Raw genomic sequence first — 25255 nt, forward strand, 5'->3', positions numbered from 1 at the left:
CTATTGGTCCAATCCACCTCCGAGGCAAGAGTGCGGAAATGAATAGCATACGCCGTTATAGATCTAGTACCCTGCTTAATCCTCATAAGAGATTCAGCGGCACACCTCTCTCTGCCAGGTGGATCAAACACCTTATGGAAAGCTCTTAAAAAGGTTTTATAGTCATAAACTTGATCTTTGTTTGCCTCCCATAAAGGATTAGCCCATTCCAAGGTCTTGTCAGTTAATTGATGCATAAAGAAACTAACCTTTCTGTGGGAAAAGACCTGGGAGACATTTCAAAGTGAAACTCTATTTGGTTTATAAACCCTCGACAGATCTTAGGATTGTCACCGTATCTAGGAGGTGATGTCAGATTTGTGGTCATACTGTTCTGATCAGAAGCTTCAAGCACCACAGGCACAGGTTGGGGAGGTAGCAGCAACCACGTACCTCTCAGGAGAGAGGTGAGCTGTTCTGGCTAACAAGGCTTGGAAGGCCTGAGCGAATTGGTCCCATTCTATGGTCCATTTCCTCAAATGTAGCCTGGCAAGACAAAGCAGAGTCAGGATACCAGAAAATACAAGGTCAATACGAAGCTGGGTCAGGATATCAGAAGTCACAAAGTCAAATACGAAGCCGAGGTCAAACACAGAAAATTATGTTTATTGGGCCACGTCATTATCTGTTATTCTATAACTGTGTATAATTGAATCAATCCTCAGCTGCTTCACCAAAGTATGTATTTATGACAGCTGACTTCATTTAAATGTACCAGTTTAGAGATTCACAGTGGTAAAAGTTTAAGCATACTGGCTGCATGAACGGTCATTGTACCTACAGACAATGGCGAAATGCATGCACAAAACAAAAATGTCAAAGGCCCAATATTTCAGTGAAAATTTGAACAACAACCTATCAAACCCAAGAATCTTTTTGTAAATAATAAATACCATACAAACCCCCACAATCAACTCCCAACCTTCCACTGTCGAAATGGACAACCAAACACTACAACACCCTCTAGATATAGCAAATACCTTTAATAAATATTTTGTTGGATGTGCTACCGCTCTGGTTGCTAAGATAACACTCATTGACACATGATGACACTCATTTTCAGACCGCAAATAAAGATCAGGCCCTGACAAATCTTCAAAATCCTTATATAGAGAAAATCAATTTTAGACATGTGCCTGTTAGTGTCGTTAATAGACATCTTAATAATTTAAAAATGAAAAACCAGTGTGGACCAGATCAAATCCCAGCAATGTTGCTGAAGCTCAGTGAGCCAACAATTTCTAAACCTGTCACTACCCTTATCAATGAGTCCCAGGTGTCAGGATACATAACCAAACGTTGGCATACTTCAAAACTTGTACCTATCCATGAAAGTGGTGAAAATACTTTGGTATCTAACTATCACCCCCTATCATTGCTTCCAGTATTGTCAAAAATCTTCGAAAAATGTGTCCACAAGCAACTATGTGAATATTATCAACGATCAAATTATCTGACCCCTGATCAATTAGACTTTCCTCCAAATCACTTCGACTACCCTCTTAAAAGTTTGCAAATGACATCCAAATTAGCATGGAACAAGGAGACTTAACTGGAGCTATTTTACTTGACTTTACAAAGGACTTTGACAGAGTAGACCATGGCATTCTTTTACAAAAACTTAAAAACTCGGGGGGCGGAGCCAAGCAGCCCAGACATGCTGGGTAAGAGCTCCCACGTCTGGGAACAAAAACCGGGGCACCCTGCCCAGCCATCGAGTCCACAGGCTGCAAACCGCTACAATCGTTACCGAGAGAGGCTACCGCACCAAATGGTACCTCTCTCAAACCTCAACTCAGCCTAACAGACACGCCGAGGCTTGCGGCATATCAGACACTGTGCAACAGAGAGACGGGCGCTCCCTGAGCACGAAAGCATCTAGGACCCCAGCAAAGCACCTTCCCTCCCCCCCCCTAGGACCGGTGGGGGTCATCCCGGTCCATACAACTCGTCGGAGACCACCCAGCTACAAAATACCCCTGGGAGGGTGGCAGGCAAGCGGGGAACACAAGGCATAATCAAAATGGCCGACAGTGGCGTTACTCACTCAGACCGCCAAAACCCCAGTGACTAGGCAACAGACTTCAGCGCCAGGTTGAGGCCATTTGCAGGCAGTTCTGGACACACTTGGAGCAGAAACAAAAGACCCTACCACCAATACGGATCGGTGCTGAACCCAGGCCACACAAGGAACGATACGCGACCAGAGGGGAGAGCGCCAAAAAATGCAAGGACGGAGCACGGCAGGTGGAGACCTAAGCAGATACAGCTCCCAAAAAAGGTCAACCCAGCATCAGAGCGACAGGGAGTGCAACCTACCCAAGCCACCAGTGCCAGCGTAGACACCTGTGGGTGCCCTGGAATGCAGCCCGATGCAACCACTCACCCCCCGCAGCTAAGGGCCTCGGGCCTGACCCAAAAGTTCCAAAGCAACAAAGCAAGCCCATACCAAAGTGCCGGAACAAACAAGACTGGACATTCATAGCATGTCTGCGACCTAGTCTGCCCGGAACCCGTTGCAGTACTCCTAACCTGAGGGCCTCGAGAAGTATAACCACACAGCAACTCCCACATCCACGGAGAATGTACCGACGCTGCCACTCTGGGAACACAGACAACCGAGATACAGCTTATGGTGACACAACGAGCAGAAGCAATGGGAACTGTAAACTGGCCCCTACTGCAGCCTGGGATCAGTGGAGAGGGCACAAAAAGCTGTTGGGACTCAGTCTCGATATGAGACGCTAGTAGCAAGCATGGGTATCGGGAAAACTCTCTGAGTTTCATTGATCAGCAACAGCCACTGGGTGTCACACTTACTGGCTCTACATTATGTGCAGGACAACCCTTACTAGTATCTCTCCTCTGTTGTTGCAGACCCTGCACACTATTCTTCTTATTTATTTGCCTTGCTTAATCAACTCCTATTATTTTAAATGCCTCCTGAGAGCATTATCTACCTACCCTAAATGCAGTTGGCTCGACCCCAGGGGTCAATACAATATATTAGAGCGCTCAACTATATGCGTGCTAAGCCACAATAGCCCCCACTGTAGTCTAGAATGTTCACATCTACTGCCGTTAGACCTACTAATACTGTCATTAATATGTATAGCACAGACGAGGTATCATTGCCATTTTAAGAGCCAGTTAGTCATGCATACTGTAACACTAAATACACATATAGATGTCATATATATTATGTAGCATGGAATTTCTAGCACAACTAACTAGAGAAGCATAGCCTGATACCTACACTATCTACAAGCAATGTATCTACAGAAATACCCCGCAATGTAATGCTACAGAATAGATAATACCACGAACATAGTCAGCTGATCTAGCTCGAAAGTCTACGCTCTCACACCACCGACTATCAAATTACTCTCTTTTGTTAACCTTAACACTTAATGCTAACCTGTTAAGCAAGTACTTGTATTATCTTATTACTTAACCTTAATGTCAGTCTGCATTCTGATCTTCAACGTTTTATGTTGCCGGTTATACTGACATAGCTACTGTTTAACCCTGAACCAAGCATGAAACTTATAAAAACAAATGTGCAGATGTCACCTATGTCGAATAAACCCAAAATGGCCGGTAACTGCTGTTGTGGCAGTGCCGGCATGTTTGTCATAACTATACACGCCAAAATAAAGAATTAAAAAAAAAATTAAAAACTCAGGCATTGGTGATCATCCGCTAACCTGGTTTTGAGCGTATTTTTCAGACCGATTGCAATATGTGGCCATTACTGATAGCGCTTCCCTCTCTCTTCCAGCCACATGTGGTGTTCCCCAAGGCTCCATACTCGGCCCCCTGCTATTCACATTATTTATAAATGATCTGCCTAACGTCTGCAAATCCTCAACTGTACACATGTATGCAGACGACACTGGAATCTACGCTAGTAAACCCAAGCTACCGCAGCTTGAGGCTGTGCTCCAAAACCAATTCATAGAGGTAGAAAAGTGGATAGCGGATAACAAACTCCTCCTAAACACTGACATAACAGTTACAATGATCTTTGGAACTGTATCTAAATTATGTAAACTACAAAATCAACACTATATCAAAACAAATTCAAAATGCACACTGACAGAAGTCTGCTCTTTTAAATATTTGGTACGTTGCTAGACCCCAATCTATCCTTTGGCCTTCACATTGAAAAAATCTCTTCAAAACTTTAACCAAAACTAGGTTCCCTGTACAGAAACAAATCCTGCCTAAGCCCTACAGTAAGGAAACAGTGCAACAAATGCTAATGCCGTTCATTGATTATGGGGATGTAGTGTATGCACCCACACCGCAATCCCACCTTAATAAACTTTATACGTTATATAATTCATTCTGTCGCTTTGTACTAGAATGTAATTACTTTACCCACCACTGTGACATGTTAAAAGACCTAAACTGGCTATCGCTGGAATCCCAACGCACTCTTCATCTTTCCAGCCTTGTGCATAAGAGCATTTCTGGGAAGCTCCCACCCTACCTGAAAAGAATGCTCTCCACAGCTGTTCCCACCTCCTCTAACCTCCTATCCAGCACTAGCATGATATTTTGCATACCACAATACAAAAATAAAGTGTCTCAATCCACATTTTCCTACAGAGCACCACAATTATGGAATAACCTCAGGGACACAGTCAAATCTTCATTCAATCTAAAATCTTTTAAGAGATCTATAGAAATATACCTCAGCACAGAATGCACCTGTCATGGTTGAATATATTTAAAAGATCACTATAGTGTCAGGAAAACAAAGCGGTTTTCCTGACACTATAGTGCCCTAAGGGTGCCCCCACCCCCAGGGTCTCCTCCCGTGGCGCTGAAGTGGTAAAAACCCCTTCAGCAGCTTACCTTATTCCAGCGCCGGGCTCCCTCTGCGCTGGTGACCTCTCCTCCCCTGTCCGACGTCAACGGAGCCGAATACACATGCGTGGCAAGTACCGCGCGCGCATTCAAAGTGTCCATAGGAAAGCATTTCTCAATGCTTTCCTATGGACGCTCTACGTGATGGAGGCGAGATGTGCCTCCAGCGTCGGAGATGCGCCTCTAGTGGCAGTCCGGAAGACAGCCACTAGAGGCTGGAGTAACCCCAAATGTAAACATTTCTCTGAAACTGCTATGTTTGCATCTGAAGGGTTAAAACCTGAGGGACTTGGCACCCAGACCACTTCATTGAGCTGAAGTGGTCTGGGTGACTATAGTGTCCCTTTAATACCTGTTATGTAATATATATATATATAGTTTGTATATTGTATTTTTGTAATATTGTATTCTATTGTAACAATGTAATGTTTTGTGGACCCAGGACATACTTGAAAACAAGAGAAATGTTAATGTATCCATTCTGCTAAAATGTTTTATAAATAAATAAGTTGATGGTCCAGGATATGTACATGTGGGGCAATCTGTCAGTTTTATAATACAACACTTGCTGACAAAAAAACTCTAGTTATATATTTTTTTCACATACATGCCTACAATACATGCCTTACAATATTGTAATTGCATTGTGGGTTACATCACTTGGATGCAGTACTACTCCCAAGTTAAAGTTTTGACAGTTTTACTGTAGTATAAGAGGAGAAGGATTTAAACAGGCTCAAGTGAATAGTGATTGGTTGGGGAAAAACTGGATAATAAACAATGATATAATAAATGTGTTTAGCCTACAAATATTTGTGCTGTACTGTAGCTTTAACATAGGATGGCAGTAGGCGTTCTGCATCATAGTTTATGGTATGTTAACATGCATGCCCGCTAGCACATGCAAGCATTTTGGAATTGGCAGATCAAGATTATGGCCGAATGAAAAAGGACAGCTTACTGAGGTGTGATGTAGGTTGAATGAAGGGGGAGTGGCATGATGAAAGCAAGGGTCAAGAGGAAGTATGACAGGAACTCACTTCCATCATGAAGAGAGAAGAGACTGGAATGGGCTAACTACAGAAAGTGCTCCCAAAAGCAGTCTCTATACGCTTAATATAACTGCTCCACCAGTATGAAGCAACAAATTGCTAATCATAGAGCATTAATGGAATAAAAAAAAAAAAATGTATTGACCACCCTTAGGGGAAAAAATAAATATATATCGAACGTGAAAAGTGTATAAACAGTAATAATGACAAAAACTAAATAATAAAATAAACTAAAATAGGTTCATCTGCTAATCTGCGATATAAGCAGTAATTACACACCGTATCTGATGGCCACTAAAAATAACTGTATGTCAGCAGCTTCTTTATTACAAAGTGTCTGTGGGCCAGCAACATAGGATACGAGGTGTGAACGAAAAGAAACTCTTAATAAAGTAATGTGCATATGATTGCACATATAAATGTTGTCTAATGAAGATAGCCCCAGCAGATATATTCACGGTACTTGCTATTATCAGGGGAGCTCCAGAATCGATTGTGCGCAAAGGTGGTAAAGGAGCCTTTGGGGAGATAAACAGCAGTATTGAGCCAAACTAATAGTAAAGGTCACATACTGACCGTCAAAAGAATCATAAACCCTGATTATAACGCTCCATTGATCACCCAATTTTAAGCTGAAAAGTGCCTTGCTGTGAAAGAGAGACGAGTAGTATGATTGGTCCGGCCGGACACCAATAAATGAAAAAGTAAGTCTCTCTTAACACTACACTATGAACATCTAAGGTGTCCCTGCAAGAAGAATTATATAAATTGAAAAGAAAACTGTAGTATAAACTAGATACCAAGTGCTCAATGAACAAAAAGATACTATGTAGATCAGTGTACCATATATCGATACACTACACCATTCCCGCCAGCCTATACTAAGAAAACTAGAGAGTCTCAATGTATGATGTACGGCTGGCTATTAATACGGTAACCTAGATATAATAGTTCCTAAATAATAAATAAATAAGGAGACCCCCCCAATCCCAATCAAATTATTATAAAAAAGAGCAGATTTCCTAAATAAAGTACATAATGTACTAGGTAATGCTCAACGCGCGTTTTGGCGCCTACGTGCGCCTTTGTCAAGAGCTAACCCGTTGTGTGAACGTTTTGGCGCCTACGTGCGCCTTTGTCAAGAGCTAACCACTTTTTAAACCCTCTAGTGCCGGCCCATTTTTCGTGACGTCATGATGATATTCAGACGGCACTATTTGTGGGCGGGGCTAAGGGAGTGACGATAACCAAATATTGGCATGAGGAGGGTAACCCCTTCAATGCCAAAAAGTAGTGTAACTACCACGTATTCCTAAACAGGGAATCAATGGTGAGTGTGTATAGTTCATATGAAGAACAAATTGAGCTGATCATGAATATGTGTATATATAAAGGATGGACAAAAAGTGAATATAAAAGAATATATATGAGAGTCTAGAATGGAACAACTAGGAAGGGGATGATGATAGTAATAAGATTCAAAAACAGGACACTAGGATAAGCAACTCTAAAATGTGTATAAATTAGACATATCCTAGTCCACAATGTCTTGGATAGTACATATTAGTCAAAGATCCCACAGTGGGTTCAGTGTTATATGTGGTGTTAATTTATATATATATATATATATATATATATGTGATAGATTAGGGTATCATTCTGCATAAACCAGACATCAAGGTAACTTATAAATTAAAGAGAGTATTGTAATGAAAATATACCCCAACACGCAGGATTCAACTAAACAGAAGACAACAGAGGGGAGATACGTCTACCGGACCTTAGAGTGGCCGGACTCGACGTATATAGGAGAAGTACAGAGTCAGGAGCGATCCGAGGTCAAGGGCACAAAGAGACAGCGTAAACTAGGACTAGCCGGGGTCTGGTACACAGTAAACAGCAAGCCGGTAAACAGAAGAGATAAGGATAAAGAGATAACGTAGTCAGAAAACAAAGCCAAGGTCAAGTACGAAGGAACACAACTGAATACAACAAGCGCTAAAGGGAACTGAAACAGAAACCACGATAGGGCAAGGAACTAAGGGAAAGAGGTGAGGATATATATCTTAACATCTATTTTGATTGGTCCCTGTCACATCCACGCCCCCAAAAGGTAAGTGTATGGGGAGTGTGGCATGACAGGGACCAATGGGAGGCCTTTGCCAATTTAGGCTCCCACTGTCCCTTTAAGAGCGCGCCCGAGACCCGCGGCGCGCTCTTAGAGTCAGGCGGGACACGTGACTGCTTCTCGCAGTCACTGCCCGCCTTCCTGTTGCAGCCGTCGGACGAGCCGCGCACGGCTCATGCAGCAGCAGGGCCGCGCGCGGCTTGAACAGAGGACCCCAGCCGGCCCCTGGAAAGGGTAAGTACCGCTAAAAGTATGAACTGAACATCTAAACTGTCTATTAGATTAAATGATCCATTCTAAATAATTACTCAAGTCCATAAATCATAAAGATTACACAGGTAATTTAGATAAAATGTGCAAAGGAAAAGCCTTCATTCATCCCTTTGGGTTGTAGTGTTTTGAGTCTGTAGATCCAGAAACTCTTGCATTGTCTTAAGACCCTGTCATAGTCACCCCTTCTTTTATCTCGTTTCACTAGTTATAAACCACAAAACCATAGACCATGTGGTTTACCTGAATGATGTTCCTTCAGGTGGCGAGCGATCGGAGTTTCAATGCTAAGTTTCGGTGACCTGACATGTTCTTTAATCCTTTCTTTGAAAGGGAGAAAAGTTTTTCCTACATACTTGCAATCACATTCACAGGTAAGTAAATACACTAAAAGTGAGGTGTTGAAATTAAAAAATGAAGTGATATTGAAAAGTTGTTTATTTTCACTGTCAGATACGGTTTTAGAATCTCGTTTAATGTACTTACAGGCAACACAGCGCCCGTATTGAAAAGAGCCGAAGATAGGTGTATTAAGCCAAGTCTTCGTATTGAGGTGTTGTGATTGGAAATGACTAGGGACTAGGAGGTCTCTTACATTTTTGCCTCTTTGTGCTGTCATTTCCACACTTGGACCTAAGATCTTTTTAAGATGGATGTCGCCGATTAGAAGAGGGCAGAATCTCTGAATGCCCAATTTTACTTTATCCCATCCTGCGTCGTATGTTGCAATCATACTTGGGGGAGGGTTTTTAAGTATTGGAGGTTTATTATTAGTCAGAAGGGTCTCTCCAGGGCTCTCCTGTATGCTTTTTTTCAAGCACCGATTGGGATAGCCCTTATCCTTGAATTGTTGTCGAAGGATGTTAGCTTGGGTTTTAAATCCCTGGATAGTTCTACAATTCCTACGTGCCCTTAGATATTGACCGATAGCTATTCATTGTTTCAAGGGCTTTGTTATTCATTGTTTCAAGGTATTGCAGGTATTCATTGTTTCAAGGGATAGCCCTTATCCTTGAATTGTTGTCGAAGGATGTTAGCTTGGGTTTTAAATCCCTGGATAGTGCTACAATTCCTACGTGCCCTTAGATATTGACCGATAGGTATTCATTGTTTCAAGGGCTTTGGATGGAAACTATCCCATGTCAGGAGGCTGTTGGAGGCTGTAGGTTTTTTAAAGAGTGTTGTCTATCCCAATCGGTGCTTGAAAAAGCATACACTTTTCACGTTGGTTATATATATTTTTTTTTCCCCTAAGAGGGGTCAATTTTTTTTTATTTTTTTAGTTCCATTAATGCTCTATGATTAGAAACTTGTTGCTTCATACTGGTGGAGCAGTTATATTAAGGGTATAGAGACTGCTTTTGGGAGCACTTTCTGTAGTTAACCCATTCCAGTCTCTTCTCTCTTTATTATTACTTTGGGTTATACCCTTCAACCAATACATCCTCAGTGATTGATTTTTCTGATCATTCACTCTGGTTGTACTCTTTTTTTTATCACTTCCATCATGATATACTCTTTAGAAGTCATCAAGGTATTCTTAGCATAGGAATACATAATATTTAAATCTTAAAACTTTTTTCTTTTTTTTTTAAGCATATCAATGTATACCTTAGCCAAGTTTGAGGAATGTCATGCCAAATTATAGACATGCTCTCCTTTTATGAACTCCTTATGGTGGAATATCAGACCCAAGAACTTTAACATGTTTGTTAACTTTAGTGTAATGCCTGTTACAGTCCTGTAATATGATATATCATGCTTTTGACAAGGATAGTTACATTTTCATAGCCTTAATTAGTTATCAAACTTGGTTTACAGAACAACTGTCAATTTTCATATGTAAAAGAACAGCTCGGATAGCTTCAAAATAAATAAAAGAGCAAATTTATTTTAAGAAATGCATTTGCATATAAACAACATTTCAGTCCAACTACCTTGACATATTAAGAAATGTTTGGTAATGAGACTGAAATGGTGAATGTATGCTGTTCCACAGCTGTAAAAAACAAATTACCTTATCTTTTTTATTTTGAAGTTCTATGAGTGTGTTCTTCACTTTGGCTTAGATCAAACTTGATGATCTCAGCCAATCCAATGCTTTCCCGTAGGAAAGCATTGGGAGGCTATTGTGCATGTGTGGCAAAAAGCTGCGCAGCCAAACAGCATCTCCATGGAGAGCATTCAGAGCCTCCATGCAGACTCAATCTAACACACTGCCCCTCCTCCCACTCTAATACATTGCCCCCAAATCCAACACACTGCCCCTCCTCCCTCCACTCATCCACTGCTCCCTTCACCCAATCTTATATATTGCCCCTTAATTTAATACACTGCCCCTCTACTCTAATTGAATAGACTGCCCCCACTCCCACCACTCTACTTTAATACACTGCCCTCCCTCCCCCCAATTTAACACACTGCCCCCACCACTCTAATGCACTGGCCCCCTCCCTATCACAAATAAATACACTACCCTCCCTTCCCCAATTTAATGCAATGGTCCCCTGACTTCCCCAAATTAACACACTGCTACCCCCCTAACATTAATACACTGTCAACCCTCCCCAATTTAATACACTGGCCCAAGTTAATACACTGCCCCCTCCCTCCCTCAAATTAATACACTGCTCCCCCCCACAATCACCATCACTCTGCACTGTCCTCCCCCCAATTTAACACACCAGTCCCCTCCCTCCCTCAAATTAATAGTGCCCCCTCAAATGAATACATTGCCACCTCCTTTAAATTAATACACTGCCCTCCCTCCCTCAAATCAATACAGTGCCCCCTCCTTCAAATTAATGTAGTGCCCCCTCTCTCCCCCAAATTAATACAGTGCCCCCTCCCTCCTCCGAATTAATACACTGGCCCCCTCGTTAATACACAGGGCCCTCCCTCCCCCAAATTAATACAGTGCCCCCTCCCTCCCCAAAATGAATACAGTGCCCAATCCCCCCCAAATTAATAGGGTGCCCCCTTCCTCAAATTAATACACTGTACCTTCTCCCCCAAGCCCCTCTTCTCCTACCTTACAATTTGCTCTCCGTCCTTCAGTTCCAGCTCCAGCGATGCTGAAGCAGGCCAGACGCTCCTCTGGCACTGCGAGCAGGAGGGAAGGGCGAGTGGCTGCTCTAGTCTGCTCAGCAGACACACAGCCACTCTGCCCTCTTGTTGCCGGAGAGCAAGAATCAGGAAATATTTTTCCTGTCTTGCAGGTCGCAGCCACAGCTGAAAGCGACCCCAGGGCAGGCGGGCCGCAAATATGTTCACTGTGGGCCCTACATGTTTGACATACTTGATATACAGAGTGGTATGGTTGTGAGACTCAATCTTTCAAGCTCTGGAATATAAAGACATTTATTTTTACACTCTCCTAATAAGGACACTTTTGATACTAGTTCTTGACATGATCTCTTCTAAGGTACAATATAGACAAAAGTGAACAGGTGCATGATTTCCAGTGCACGCAGGCACCTCACCTTTGACTGCACATGACTCATTTAGTGACCTGTCACATTTAGTCAGCTACATGATTCTGTATGGTGGGATCCTGTCAGCAAGCTGTCTGTCAACCTGGCATGTTGCCTGGCTGACACACCCCATCAATACAACCACTTTCTGGGCAGGCATGTCTATTATTGGTGTCACCAGTGACGCAGGTTTTCATTGTTGACACCCTCCCAGAAGGCCTGCCCACCCAACCTGAATCCATATATACCATACTTCCCATATATGTTGGGAAGTATGGGAATGGGATGTGGAAAAACAAATCTTGCTATATCCATATAGGACACTGAAAAATCCTGCATCAGGTGACCCTGGGTTATCCATGAATATAGATAGAACTAAACAGGACTCAGAAATTTCTAGACATCATAAATGACAATACCACATCCAAAATTAGGGACCTATTAGTGAGAAAATACTAGTCCTGTATATACACAACACAAATTGATAGATGGATAAAAGTACAGTATAAAAAAGGTAAGTGCATTTTTTTTAAGTAAGAACATAATTTTGTTCCTTAGAATAGGGTAGTGAGGAAAGAACCCTCGAGTGCACTAACTTTGGGAACCTAAGTGTTCTATGTGCCTTACAAACTGTGGAATATTTTTACATTCTATGCTTAATCACAAATAAGATTTAGTGCTGACTCTATAACATAATATTAATTTTATTAAAGACACAGAGGCTCCTATTATACTTTCTCTTTCCTTCAATTTCCCTCAGAATCGAAAAGAGAGATGTATACAAATGAGAAAAATAACATAACATTGCAAACTAACAGTGCTACCAATTAGCACCCAGTATATAAGGTGTAGCACTCCATAACTCTTCCGCTTTCTTTGCTGCTCCCTCAGACCAGCTAAGTGCATTCCTTTTTTCTACACTACACAACTGTATTTTTATTACCAAGAGTCATATTATGTTAGCCTAATTGCTACTTCTGTGTGATTGTTTTTTTACTGTCTGGGGAGTTTGCCAGCTAGTTTCCCCTCTATACATATCTGGGTAGGTTTCTACCCCCCTCCCTTCCCTTAGGGACCCCTTTCCCTGCCTCCCTCTTGGCAATCATTTGCCTGGCAGAGGGAAGGCAACAAGGGCTCCCCCTTTCTCTTCCCAACCTTTCCATCTCACTACTGCGGGAAACCGCGTTCGCTGGGACCTGCCTGTGGCTTTCGTCGCAAGTTTCTCAGTGAGTATAGTGCTGTTTATGGGACTCTTGCGAACAGTGAGCTCTGCTTGGATCCCGATAGCCGCACATGTGCAGTGCGCTCACGACGGCCATTTTAATGGTTTCCGTCATCGCGGGAATCTCAGTGTGGGTCTGGTTATTAGGTGGAACACGGCTCCTATTCCTCTGACACACTGGTATTGTTGAAATTGTCTGTGTATGCTATAGTTTTCTTTGCTCCTATTGACTCCTTAGCTTAGTGTGGCTGGATTAAGCAACATTTGCCTAATTTTTTTTTTTTTTTTGTGTCAATCTTTCTTTTATTGAAGCATTTGTGATGGGGTACATAAAAGAAGAGGGAAACGTATAAGTCGGTTACAGTATGGGGTTAAGACATTGTCAGCTTTGAAATAGTACATTTCCGGCATGGCTATGCTTCATTTTTTCATTTTTATCTTGTCGTTTAGCAAAAACATAGTAGAGCCAAGAGCAATGCCTATCATGTCAGGCTGTCAAAGGAGTAACAGTATACAATACAATTTAAATATATATAGCGTGAGTCAGGCTGGGTTCTCTCCCAGAGCACCCAAACAGAACACAACAAAACACAACCAAAATAGCGTTACAGGTATTCATAGATTGTAGGCGGGTATAGCCGTTGTATGGGCTAAGTTAACTGTCACACGACTTCCATGAATGTCTAGTGCCTCCCTTCCGTTAGTGTCTCCCACATAGGCTATTGCTTACACGATTGGGTGTTTGACATAAAGACAATAGTAATATTTCTATATGTACTGGTTCCCTGTCTGTGTAGTTCAGTACTCCTACGTTGAACAAGTACTATGGTCACCAATGTACATATATACATCATGTTTATGATTCAAGTGCATGTGAGCGTGTGCCCTGAGTGTGTACTAGGTTTGTTGGCAAGAGTGTGTCTGTATAGGTATGTGGTCTAACCTCTAGTAATCGTTTGCTTGAAGCAAGTGGTATGTGTCATGGCATAATACAGTTTACCTGTGTAGCAAGGTATAAGGCAAGCATAATATAAATCTTATTGTCCACAAGCGTGTCCAACCTTTCGGTAGGATCTGCAATTTCGCTGTTAGAGCATGTCAGCGCCCAAGATACTCGGTGCTAGCAGTGTGACAGTGTCCCATATCAGCGATTACATGTGGCCCCCATCCGATTCTCCATCACCCGATGCCGTCTCTGCATAGGCGGTGCGTGTCTGTTTCTGGGTTCCTGTGGCCCGTTGCAATATAGGTGTCGGAGAGGGCGTCCCCCCAGCCCCAGGCTGGAGTGCAGGTCTGCATCTTCTTGCCACAAACTCGGTTGCCTCTGGGGTCCGGGTTTACTCCACTTGCGGGAGTAAGGGGGGGGGGAGGAGCAGAAGTAAGTGCTTGAAGGGGTTGATGTCTGGCTTTACCATCCAGGAGAGCAGCCGTCTCTCCCTGGCTCTGGCTCAGGTAGGCCCCATTAACGTAGATCGGGTTTCCGGGCGATTTGCGACTCGTGTGTTGATTCTTTCGATGCCCCATGGTTACCCTGCTTCGCTGAGTGCACCCCGGCTCCAGATCGTGTCCGTTATCGGGGTTTATACCCCTGTTTTCGTCGCTTATTGCGGGAGCTGCTGTACAGCACGTCTGGTCTGCTCGGTGGTTAGGCTCCGCCCCAACATTTGCCTAATTTATCCATTTTTTTCTCCTTGTTTCTAACCTTAATAGGACCCCAAGTGGCTCTGCTGGGCTTTATACCTATTTAACACCCTTGTGGGAGGATGCCGTTCCTGCTTTAACTTCAGCATGCAGTCTGCTGGCGATGGGCCTTCTGGCCACCCACTGCCACTGTCTGGGGCCCCTATCTCTGACCTCATAGGTGACGCCAATCTAATGGGTTCAGAAGAATTTCAATGCCTGTTAGACGTAACAATGTCTAACTCCATTAGCAAGGCCATAACATCGGCCGTGGGAGTTATGTCCTCCACTATTACCCACACTATCACACAGGCTCTGATGCAGGCACACCCTGCCCCTCTAGCCACCTTGCAGTCTTCTGCCACTTCTAGTGTAGCCTTGCTGGGCTGGAAAGCCCTGAGCAAGCGTAAACACGCGCGTCCCTCCTCACACCCAGGAGACCCCCGGTTTGACCGACACGCCTCAGGCTGTCTATGATGGCGAGCAACAACTACGCAATGGTGCCACTGGCTGGGCAAAAGTGGCCAGAAGTTGGAAACAGATGAGGGCCCAAGATATGCTGTCCGATTGGGATAAAAGTGAGGAGGAGGGATCAGACGTGCCATACTCGGATGCTTATGAGGACGAAATTTGCAATTTGCATCCGCAACGGCCAAGGCTGCCCAAACGTTTGCGCTGTCAGACATAACAGGGTCAGGCGAAATCCGGGACACGAAGGTGACCAATTTGTTCAATCCGGATAACCTACCCCACCCTTGCTCCGCAGAGTGGAAACCACCGGAGCATATTGCGCAATACCTGGCGCTGACAGTTCGTAAGAGGGTCGTAATAAGCAAAGGACCTGTCATACCAGACATGGTAGCAAAGACCCCTGAGGTGGACCCACACATCGTCAATTTTTAGCTTAAACCTAGGTGGCCCTGAAACTACACAGAATTCGACTAATCATCTAGTTAGACGATATCCTCCTACTTTTACAAACGCGAGAACAACTGACTGTCCATCTGACATGGACCGTACATCTCCTTCAAAACCTAGGTTTCCTGGTTAACTGGGAAAAATCAGTACTCCAACCATCCCAACATATAGAGTTTCTGGGATTTCGAGTCGACTCCATCCAACAGGTCCTATGTCTTCCAACAGAGAAAATATCAAATATCAAGAAGGAGATAAAACAGTTGATGAACCATTTTAAACATATCCCTGCGTCAATTAGCGAGGGTCATCGGCTTGTTGGCCGCTTCCATCCAGGCGATTTTCCCGGGCCCATTACACTACCGTGCTTTGCAGAGACTGAAGGAATCCTGCTTAAAGGACCACTATAGGCACCCAGACCACTTCAGCTCAATGAAGTGGTCTGGGTGCCTTGTCCATCTAGGTTTAACCCTTTTTGCAGTAAACATAGCCGTTTCAGAGAAACTGCTATGTTTACTTTAGGGTTAATCCTGCATCTAGTGGCTGTCTCATTGACAGCCGCTAGAGGCACTTCCATGTTTCTCACTGTGATTTTCACAGTGAGAAGGAGCCAGCGTCCATAGGAAATGTAACGGAATGCAGTAGTATAGTCCACGATCTCCGTTGGTATCATAGGTAATCCACAGTCAGAGTTAGAAAGCACGGCAATATCCCCAATCCTCCCAATAACCGGACGAAACACAGTTTGGGAGTCAACTAACTTGCTTTATTCACAGACTTCCATATTTATGCAGTTCCCCTTGCAAGGGGTTTCCTTACAGATGTTACAGGGGATTTCTCCCATCAGGCAGTATAATTATCCCAACAGGCATTGCTGCATGAGAGGGATCCTCCCACTAAAATGGACGATTAAGTGGATTATCCCCTCATGCAGCAAAACTGGCAATTCACATAGAAATCCATATTTCGCATAATATTACTCGCTTTCATACGAACGACCGTTCGGTAGATAGCTGGGGTCTGCGGGCACATTTAGTGAGAATACCACTCAGATCCCAGCTAAACTAACCGAACGCCGCACAAAATACACTTAACCATCGAGTTCGGTTTGAAACTACCGAACATCGATGGGGAACAGAATGTGGTGAACGCGGAACTCCCGAACGCTCTGGAAGTCCAGCGGTGTTTGGATCATTGAGTAGCCGTTTTCAGTTCCAGGCTCTCGACGACCGAACACCGCTGCAGAGACAAAGGATCCAAGATGGCCGACCGCCGCATGGTCGGTAGCCGAACGACGGCCACCTAGGAGAGCCTTCAATTACCGATTGCAACATTGTTGCAATCGGTTAATTAGTGCCACACGACTGTGAGTGTGTGGTCTACCTGGGGAGCCCGTATTCGTTTGGCGAACGGCCCGGATAGCCGTGTTTCGTCAAACGAAAGGTTTGCATGCTGGTAGCGTACGGCTGCCAGCATGCGAACGGCCATAATATAATACGTACACAATCAAGATACACAGTACACATTCAGCCTACGGACAACCTCTAGTAAATATAGTCCAAAAGTGGCTAGGTTTGCCACAATGCTCCCCCAGAACCAAGCCGGCATACACAGTCTGATCCCAACGGATCGGCTTGGGGATGTCCGGGAGAGTACTCACAGATCACTTTTCGAGTTCAGTTTGTCTGGATAACCCGTCGGCGTTACCGTTTTGTTTCCCTGGGCGGTAATGGATGGTGAAGTCGAAGGGCTGCAGCGCCAAACTCCAGCGCAGCAGCCTGGCATTGTCCCCAGCCACACGGTTCAGCCACACCAACGGGTTGTGATCTGTGAGTAAGGAAAAAGGTTGTCCATACAAATACGGCTGTAGCTTTTTAAGGGCCCACACCACGGCCAGGCATTCTTTCTCAATGGCGGCGTAGCTCACTTCACGGGGCAACAACTTTCGGCTCAAGTAAGCTACGGGATGCTCTCCGCCATCTGCTCCCACTTGGCTCAGCACTGCCCCCAATCCAAACATGGAAGCGTCTGTGTGGACAAGAAATCTTTTAGTTGGATCAGGAGCAGTTAATACAGGAGCATTAGTCAGAGCAGTCTTGAGTTGTTGGAATGCCTGCTCACACTCTGGGGCCCAGACAACCTGTCGGGGAAGGTTCTTTCTGGTCAGGTCCATCAGGGGTTTGGCCAGGGCGCTGTAGTCGGGTACAAATTTCCTATAATACCCTGCAGTCCCTAGGAAAGCTAGCACCTGAGTTTTGGTCCTTGGGGTAGGCCACTTTGCCACGGCCTCAATTTTGGCTGGCTCGGGTCTCTGCTGCCCACACCCCACTCGGTGCCCCAGATACTGCACTTCAGCCATCCCTATGTGGCACTTACTGGGCTTTAAGGTTAACCCTGCCTCCCCAATACGGTCTAAAATAGCCCCTATATGGCGTAGGTGTTCTTCCCAGGTCTGGCTAAATATGGCTATGTCATCTAAGTAGGCACAGGCATACCTTTTTTCATTCCGAAGGGCATGACCTTGAACTGATACAGGCCAAACGGAGTGACAAACGCCGACTTGGGGATGGCGTCATCGGCTAGGGGAATTTGCCAGTATCCCTTACACAAATCAATGGTAGTGAGATACTGGCCCCGTGCCATCTTATCTAACAGCTCGTCTATCCGGGGCATCGGGTAGGCATCAGACACCGTTTTGTCGTTTAGCCTCCGGTAGTCGACGCAGAACCGGGTTGTGCCGTCCTTTTTAGGTACCAGGACTACCGGCGATGCCCAGGGGCTATCTGAGGGTTCGATAACCCCTAGCTGTAACATCTCGTCTAATTCTGCCTTCATATGGGTCCGGACTGACTCAGGGACCCGATATGGAGCCTGTCGCATAGGTAGCTGTCCCGGGGTTTCAACTCAGTGGGTGGCCAGCGGAGTGTACCCAGGTAAATTGGAGAAGGTAGCCCCTTTAGCTACAATCAGCGCTTGTACCTGTGCACGCTCTTGAGGGCTTAGCCGCTCCCCCAGCTGAACCCCCCGGGAGGGCTCTATCGGCTCTTCCGGTTCTAGTAAGTCAGGTAGGGGCAGATTCTCCTGATCTTCTGAGGCTGAGGCGCAGATCGCCGTCACATCCTCTATCCTCTCATGGTAGGGTTTGAGCATGTTCACGTGGAGCATGCGTCTCTTCCCTACCCCTGAGCAGGGGCCAATCACATAGGTGGTGTCGCATCTCTGCTCTACCACCTGATATGGGCCTTGCCAGATGGCCTGCAGCTTGTCTGTGCGGACGGGTTTTAAAACCTTCTGCCCCACCTGAAAGCTGCGGTCTCTGGCTCCTCTATCGTACCAGCGCCGCTGGCGTTGCTGGGCCGCCTGGAGGTTGGTGCGCACAGTCTGAGTCAGCGCCTCCAGACGGTCCCGGAACTCCAGTACGTATGATACGATAGGGGTTCCATCTGTATTACTCTCTCCCTCCCAGTGTTCCCTAATCAAGTTCAAGGGTCCCCACACCCTCCTCCCAAACAGCAACTCAAACGGGGAGAATCCTGTCGATTCCTGGGGGACCTCTCTATATGCAAAGAGCAGGTGAGGTAGGAACCTCTCCCAGTCCTTGTGGGTTTCCCCAAACGTACGAAGCATCTGCTTCAGCGTACCGTTGAACCTCTCGCATAGTCCATTGGACTGGGGGTGGTAGGCGGAATTGACTATTGGCTTAATGCCACATACTTTCCACATATGTTGGGTGACCTCGGCAGTGAATTGGGTGCCCCGGTCAGATATTATTTCTTGGGGAAACCCTACCCTGGAGAATACCTTCATTAAGGCCTCAGCTACGGTTTCAGCATGAATGTTAGTGAGGGCTACAGCCTCTGGGTACCTGGTGGCGTAGTCCACTATAGTTAGGATATACTTTTTGCCAGAGGGGCTGGGCTTTGGCAGGGGCCCCACTATGTCTACGGCTACCCTGCTGAAGGGCTCTGCAATAATGGGTAGGGGACATAGCTTGGCTTTGTGGCGGTCCCCTCGTTTACCTACTCGCTGGCAGACGTCACAGGAGGTGCAATACTGTCGCACGTCCTTAGAAATTCCGGGCCAGAAGAAAGCATGCGTTAGGCGATATCGGGTACGGGTCATCCCTAGGTGTCCGGACAAGGGAATATCATGAGCGATCCTAAGTAGCTCCTGCCTATATTTCTGTGGTACCACTAACTGTTTGGTTGTCAGGATGACGGACCCTCCCACTTCCCTCGCCGCGACGCGGTATAATAACCCTTTCTCCCACGTGTACCGCTCCCCCTCTAGCCCTGCCTGGTCAGTGTGTACCCGGTCCCTATATACTTGTAGGGTGGGGTCTGTCTTTACTTCTGCCACAAAGGTAGTCGGGGTATCCCAGGACATGTGAGTCGTGTGGGGTTCATCGTCTCTTACCTGAGCCTCAGAGTGTATCGGTGGAGCCGTGGTGCGAGCCTGCTGCCGTGTGGTCACTGGATGGGCTTCCTGGTACAGAGCCTGGGGTATAAAAGCAGAAGTCATCTGGCCCAAGTCATTCCCCAGTACAACATCTGCGGGTAAATTTTGCATAAGCCCCACTTCCACAGTTCCCTCTCCCACACCCCAATCCAAATGTACCTTGGCAGTGGGTAGCCGGTATACTGCTCCCCCTGCCACCCGTACTGCCACTGATGTGAGTTGAACCTGGGACACCGCCAGTGTGAGTTGAACCTGGGACTAAATGCGGTGCAACCAAAGTTAGAGTGGCCCCCGAATCTCGGAGCCCTTGTACCTCCTTCCCTTCCAGGGTCACTAGCTGACGATGATGCTGCCGGTTGTCGGTGGCTCGGACCGACATCACCTCGTGGAGTACTCCTAGAGGCTCCTCGGTCTGGGCGCTCAGCATTTCCTGGGTGGCCGGTGCTACTTGATAGTGATGCGCAGCAGCCCTTGGTGTCAAATTTTGTCGCACCTGGTTCCACGCTTGTCTGCTCCGGTTTTGCGTGCACTCTCGGGAAATATGTCCCCACTGTTTGCAGGTGTGACATTGGATGTTAGCCCGGCCATTGTATCGAGAGGGGGGTGATGGATTATTTGGTTTCGGGCCTGGACAGGGTTACTGTGGGGCCGGTAGGAGAAAAGTTACTGGGTGGCCCGGTAAGTCGAGGAAAAGTCTTACTTTGGAGTCCGTGATGTCTCCTGGCATCAAAATGTTGATCCGCTAGTCTAGCCGCTTCGGCTAGGGTGAGTGGTTTTCGATCTCTCACCCATTCTTGTGCTTCTGGGGACAAGCCATTAAAGAATTGCTCCAGCAGCATTAACTGCCGCAATTCTTCCATATTGGTAGCGTTGCTGGCTTGTATCCAGCCTTGTGATGCTTGATCCAGCTTGTGCGCCCACTCTGCATGGGAATCTTTCTCAGGTTTGCGCAAGCCCCTGAACTTGCGCCGGCACGCCTCTGGGGTAATGGCATACCTCTCCAAGATCGTCCTTTTTACTTTTGGGTAATCTTTGCTGTCCTCTCGGGGCACAGCGCGGTAGGCTTCGGCCGCCCTACCCGATAATTTGCCTGCCAGTAGGGGTACCCATACTGCGGGTTCCAAGTCGTGCAAATCACACAGCCTCTCGAAATCTTGTAAATACCCGTCAATCTCATCTTTTTCTTCACAAAATACTTTAAATGCGTGATGTGGGACTTTGGGTTTTACCGTCCGTATATGGAGGCAGTAACAGACTCTGCCCTAGGCGGTGTCTCTGGTGTGCGGTTTGCCATCAGATAATCATGTACATCTGACATCAGCACGGTCATTATCTCCATGGGTACTGGCTGTGGCAGAAACGCCATCCTGGTTCTCAGCTCTCTCTGGTATGGGGTCTCTTCCATGGCTGGTGGAGGTGTAATGCTGCGAGCTCCGTCTCCCTCCATCAGTTCAGCGATCAGCACAGCTTTGGATTTGTTGCTGGCTATCTTACCCCTGGCTTCCAGTAGCTCCTTTAAAGTCTGCCGTTTCAGTACGGTATAATCAATCTCCATACGAATTGCCCTTGCTTTCCTTGTTCGGTAGTTTCAGTTTACACGAACACTGCTTTTCGGCTGTAAGGTTCGGATCCCACTGCTGCCACCAATTGTAACGGAATGCAGTAGTATAGTCCACGATCTCCGTTGGTATCATAGGTAATCCACAGTCAGAGTTAGAAAGCACGGCAATATCCCCAATCCTCCCAATAACCGGACGAAACACAGTTTGGGAGTCAACTAACTTGCTTTATTCACAGACTTCCATATTTATGCAGTTCCCCTTGCAAGGGGTTTCCTTACAGATGTTACAGGGGATTTCTCCCATCAGGCAGTATAATTATCCCAACAGGCATTGCTGCACGAGAGGGATCCTCCCACTAAAATGGACGATTAAGTGGATTATCCCCTCGTGCAGCAAAACTGGCAATTCACATAGAAATCCATATTTTGCATAATATTACTCGCTTTCATACGAACGACCGTTCGGTAGATAGCTGGGGTCTGCGGGCACATTTAGTGAGAATACCGCTCAGATCCCAGCTAAACTAACCGAACGCCGCACAAAATACACTTAACCATCGAGTTCGGTTTGAAACTACCGAACATCGATGGGGAACAGAATGTGGTGAACGCGGAACTCCCGAACGCTCTGGAAGTCCAGCGGTGTTCGGATCATTGAGTAGCCGTTTTCAGTTCCAGGCTCTCGACGACTGAACACCGCTGCAGAGACAAAGGATCCAAGATGGCCGACCGCCGCATGGTCGGTAGCCGAACGACGGCCACCTAGGAGAGCCTTCAATTACCGATTGCAACATTGTTGCAATCGGTTAATTAGTGCCACACGACTGTGAGTGTGTGGTCTACCTGGGGAGCCCGTATTCGTTTGGCGAACGGCCCGGATAGCCGTGTTTCGTCAAACGAAAGGTTTGCATGCTAGAAGCGTACGGCTGCCAGCATGCGAACGGCCATAATATAATACATACACAATCAAGATACACAGTACACATTCAGCCTACGGACAACCTCTAGTAAATATAGTCCAGAAGTGGCTAGGTTTGCCACAGGAAAGCATTGATAATGCTTTCCTATGAGACTGTCTGAATGCGCGCGTGGCTCTTGCCTCGCATGCGCATTCAGCCAGGGACGTCAGAAGAGGGAGGAGAGTCCCCAGCGCCGAGGGAGCCCTGCGCTGGAAAAAAGGTAAGGGATTAACCCCTTCCTCCCCCTTCAGCGCCACAGGAGTGGGACCCTGAGGGTATGTTTTCCTGGCACTATAGTGGTCCTTTAAGAAGTGGCCACTCATACGAAACATGCATTTCGCTAGACAAGAAATCCAGGGAAGAATTGAACTGGTGGCTGGCCCACATGGAAGCATGTGGCATGGGCATGAGCTAGCGATGTTCGGATCCACCCCAGATCTCATGATAGAATTGGATGCAAGCTTAAATGGCTGGGGCGCGCGTTGCAGTCCCATATCCACCGGAGGCAGATGGTCCATAGACTAATCCTTTCTGCATATCAATTGTCTGGAGCTGCTGGCAGCCTTGTTTGCCATTCTCTCCCAAGGATATCTCCTGTTCGATCCACCTCAAACTAGACAACATTTCCGCCGTCCACTACATCAATCATCCGGGGGCACCAAATCACAAATCTTAGCGGTATTGGCTTGAAACGTCTGGCATTATTGTCTACGACACAGCATATCCGTGACTGTGGAGCACATACCAGGTCTGGAGAATTACACGGCGGACTGAAACTCCCGTTTCCTGAGGGACATTGGAGATTGGAGACTTCAACCTTCTATATTCAAAAAGATTACCCACATCAGTTATTCAGCTCCTGGAAGCATTGGAGCTTGGATTGGCAAGCCCAGGTGTTCACCCCAGAAGGAGTATCCTTCGATATCTCACGAAGGACGAAGCCTGCAACCAAGAACGTCTTTTACCATAGATTACCAGGACAACCAAATCTTCGCCAAATTTTATGTCTGAAGGAACATAAAATTCCTTACTATTTGGAGCTGGGCACATGGAGCTGGGCACATCTCCATTGCACCCGTCACAAGACGGCCCATTATTCATCTCATTCACCCACCAGTGTCTACACCTACTCTCGCTCGCTGGGCCAAATAGTTGTTAGCCTCAGTTGGAATTGATACCATGGTTTTCTCCTCTTATTCAGTCAAAGGAGCTATGACTTCGAAGGCGTCGACAATAGGCTGTAGACTGGAAGACATATTGAAGGCTGCAGATTGGTCTATGGAATCCACTTTCTGAAACTACTACTTTAGACCAATCCAGCACTTCTCAAAATTAGTTGTGGCTCAGCTTTAAAATAGCATTATAGGAGTCTCCGTGTCTTTTAATAAAATTCTCAGATTTTACTATTAACATGACGTAAAGTCATGATTTTATTAATGATACAGAGGTGAGTAGTATTCCCTCCCACCCTCCCTCAGATTGGGATACTGGGATGATAATTTTAAGGAACGACAACATGGATTATGATATGTGATTAGAAGTACACATAATAGGTTCAGGACATGTAATCTCAGGTAACACATTTGAGTAACTATATCATATGAATAATTTGTGAATAATAAAGTGTTTTTCTTGATGATACGTCACAGTGTTTTCATATATACGTTGAAGTCGAGTCACAAATTTTGTTATTATCATTTTTCTCTTTTTTTTTGTTTGAATGCATCTGTCAACATTCAGAGGCTTTGAGAGGGGATAACAGTGTTATCCCATGGAGGATGGACATATGGCTTCTATCCAGTTTCCAGTTCAGTTCGGTTTTACAGTTTTCGGTTCTGCTGGTCTTTGGATCGCTACGGAAAGAGGAAGAGTTATGGAGTGCTACACCTTATATTCTGGGTGCTGGGTGCTGTTTGGTAGCACTGTTACTATGCAATGTTATGTTATTTTTCTCTTTTGTATACATCTCTCTTTTTGCTGCTGAGCGAAATTAAAGGAAAGAGAAAGCATAATACTCGCCTCCGTGTCATTAATAAAATCATGACTTTACCTAATTTTAATAGTAAAATCTGGGAATTATCTACCAAATCCTGATAGTTAAAACCTGAATTATGTGTGGGCCTTAATAATGTGTAAAGGTAGATATTCAGAAATGTGTGGTCCAAATAGGTCAAGAAATAGAAGTTGAGTAAAAAATTAGTGCTTACCCTCTGATTTTGATAAGCTGTAACAGCTGTGAATTGGGTTTCAGGGAATACAAAAGTGACAAAGTTCTGATCAGCACGTGATTCCCCACCTCTGTGGCGATCAGAGAGCAAGACATGGAGCCTTGGTTGGTATCGGTGCATGGAGTTCAGAATTATCTGTATAATTATATAAAAGAATAACACACATAGAATGGATTTGAATTAAATGTTCTTTTAACTTTTGAAATAATATCAGTATGTGAAATGCGTTGTTGGCATCACCTTTATAATATAGTCACATAACAACCACAAATTAGCACTCCACACTATTTCACCATTTCATTGCTACTTTATTGATATGTTCAAAGGAAGTAATGTAGCAAGTGTATGTGATTACAGAGATTACACTAATTTAAATAATTATATTGTCTATAATT

At 45.4% G+C, this 25255-nt stretch overlaps 1 protein-coding gene across 1 annotated transcript in view; it reads right to left on the reverse strand.

Annotated features, from left to right (window-relative positions):
• LOC134574785 (T-box transcription factor TBX1-like) overlaps positions 1–25255 on the reverse strand; it is a 129014-nt gene that overhangs the window by 54548 nt on the left and 49211 nt on the right. Inside the window, exon 5 of the mRNA XM_063433863.1 lies at positions 24840–24995. Within this exon, the coding sequence (XP_063289933.1) occupies positions 24840–24995 (156 nt within the window). The remainder of the gene's footprint in view (positions 1–24839; positions 24996–25255) is intronic.

Source organism: Pelobates fuscus, chromosome 10 (assembly GCF_036172605.1).
Source record: "Pelobates fuscus isolate aPelFus1 chromosome 10, aPelFus1.pri, whole genome shotgun sequence".
Lineage (NCBI taxonomy): Eukaryota > Metazoa > Chordata > Amphibia > Anura > Pelobatidae > Pelobates > Pelobates fuscus.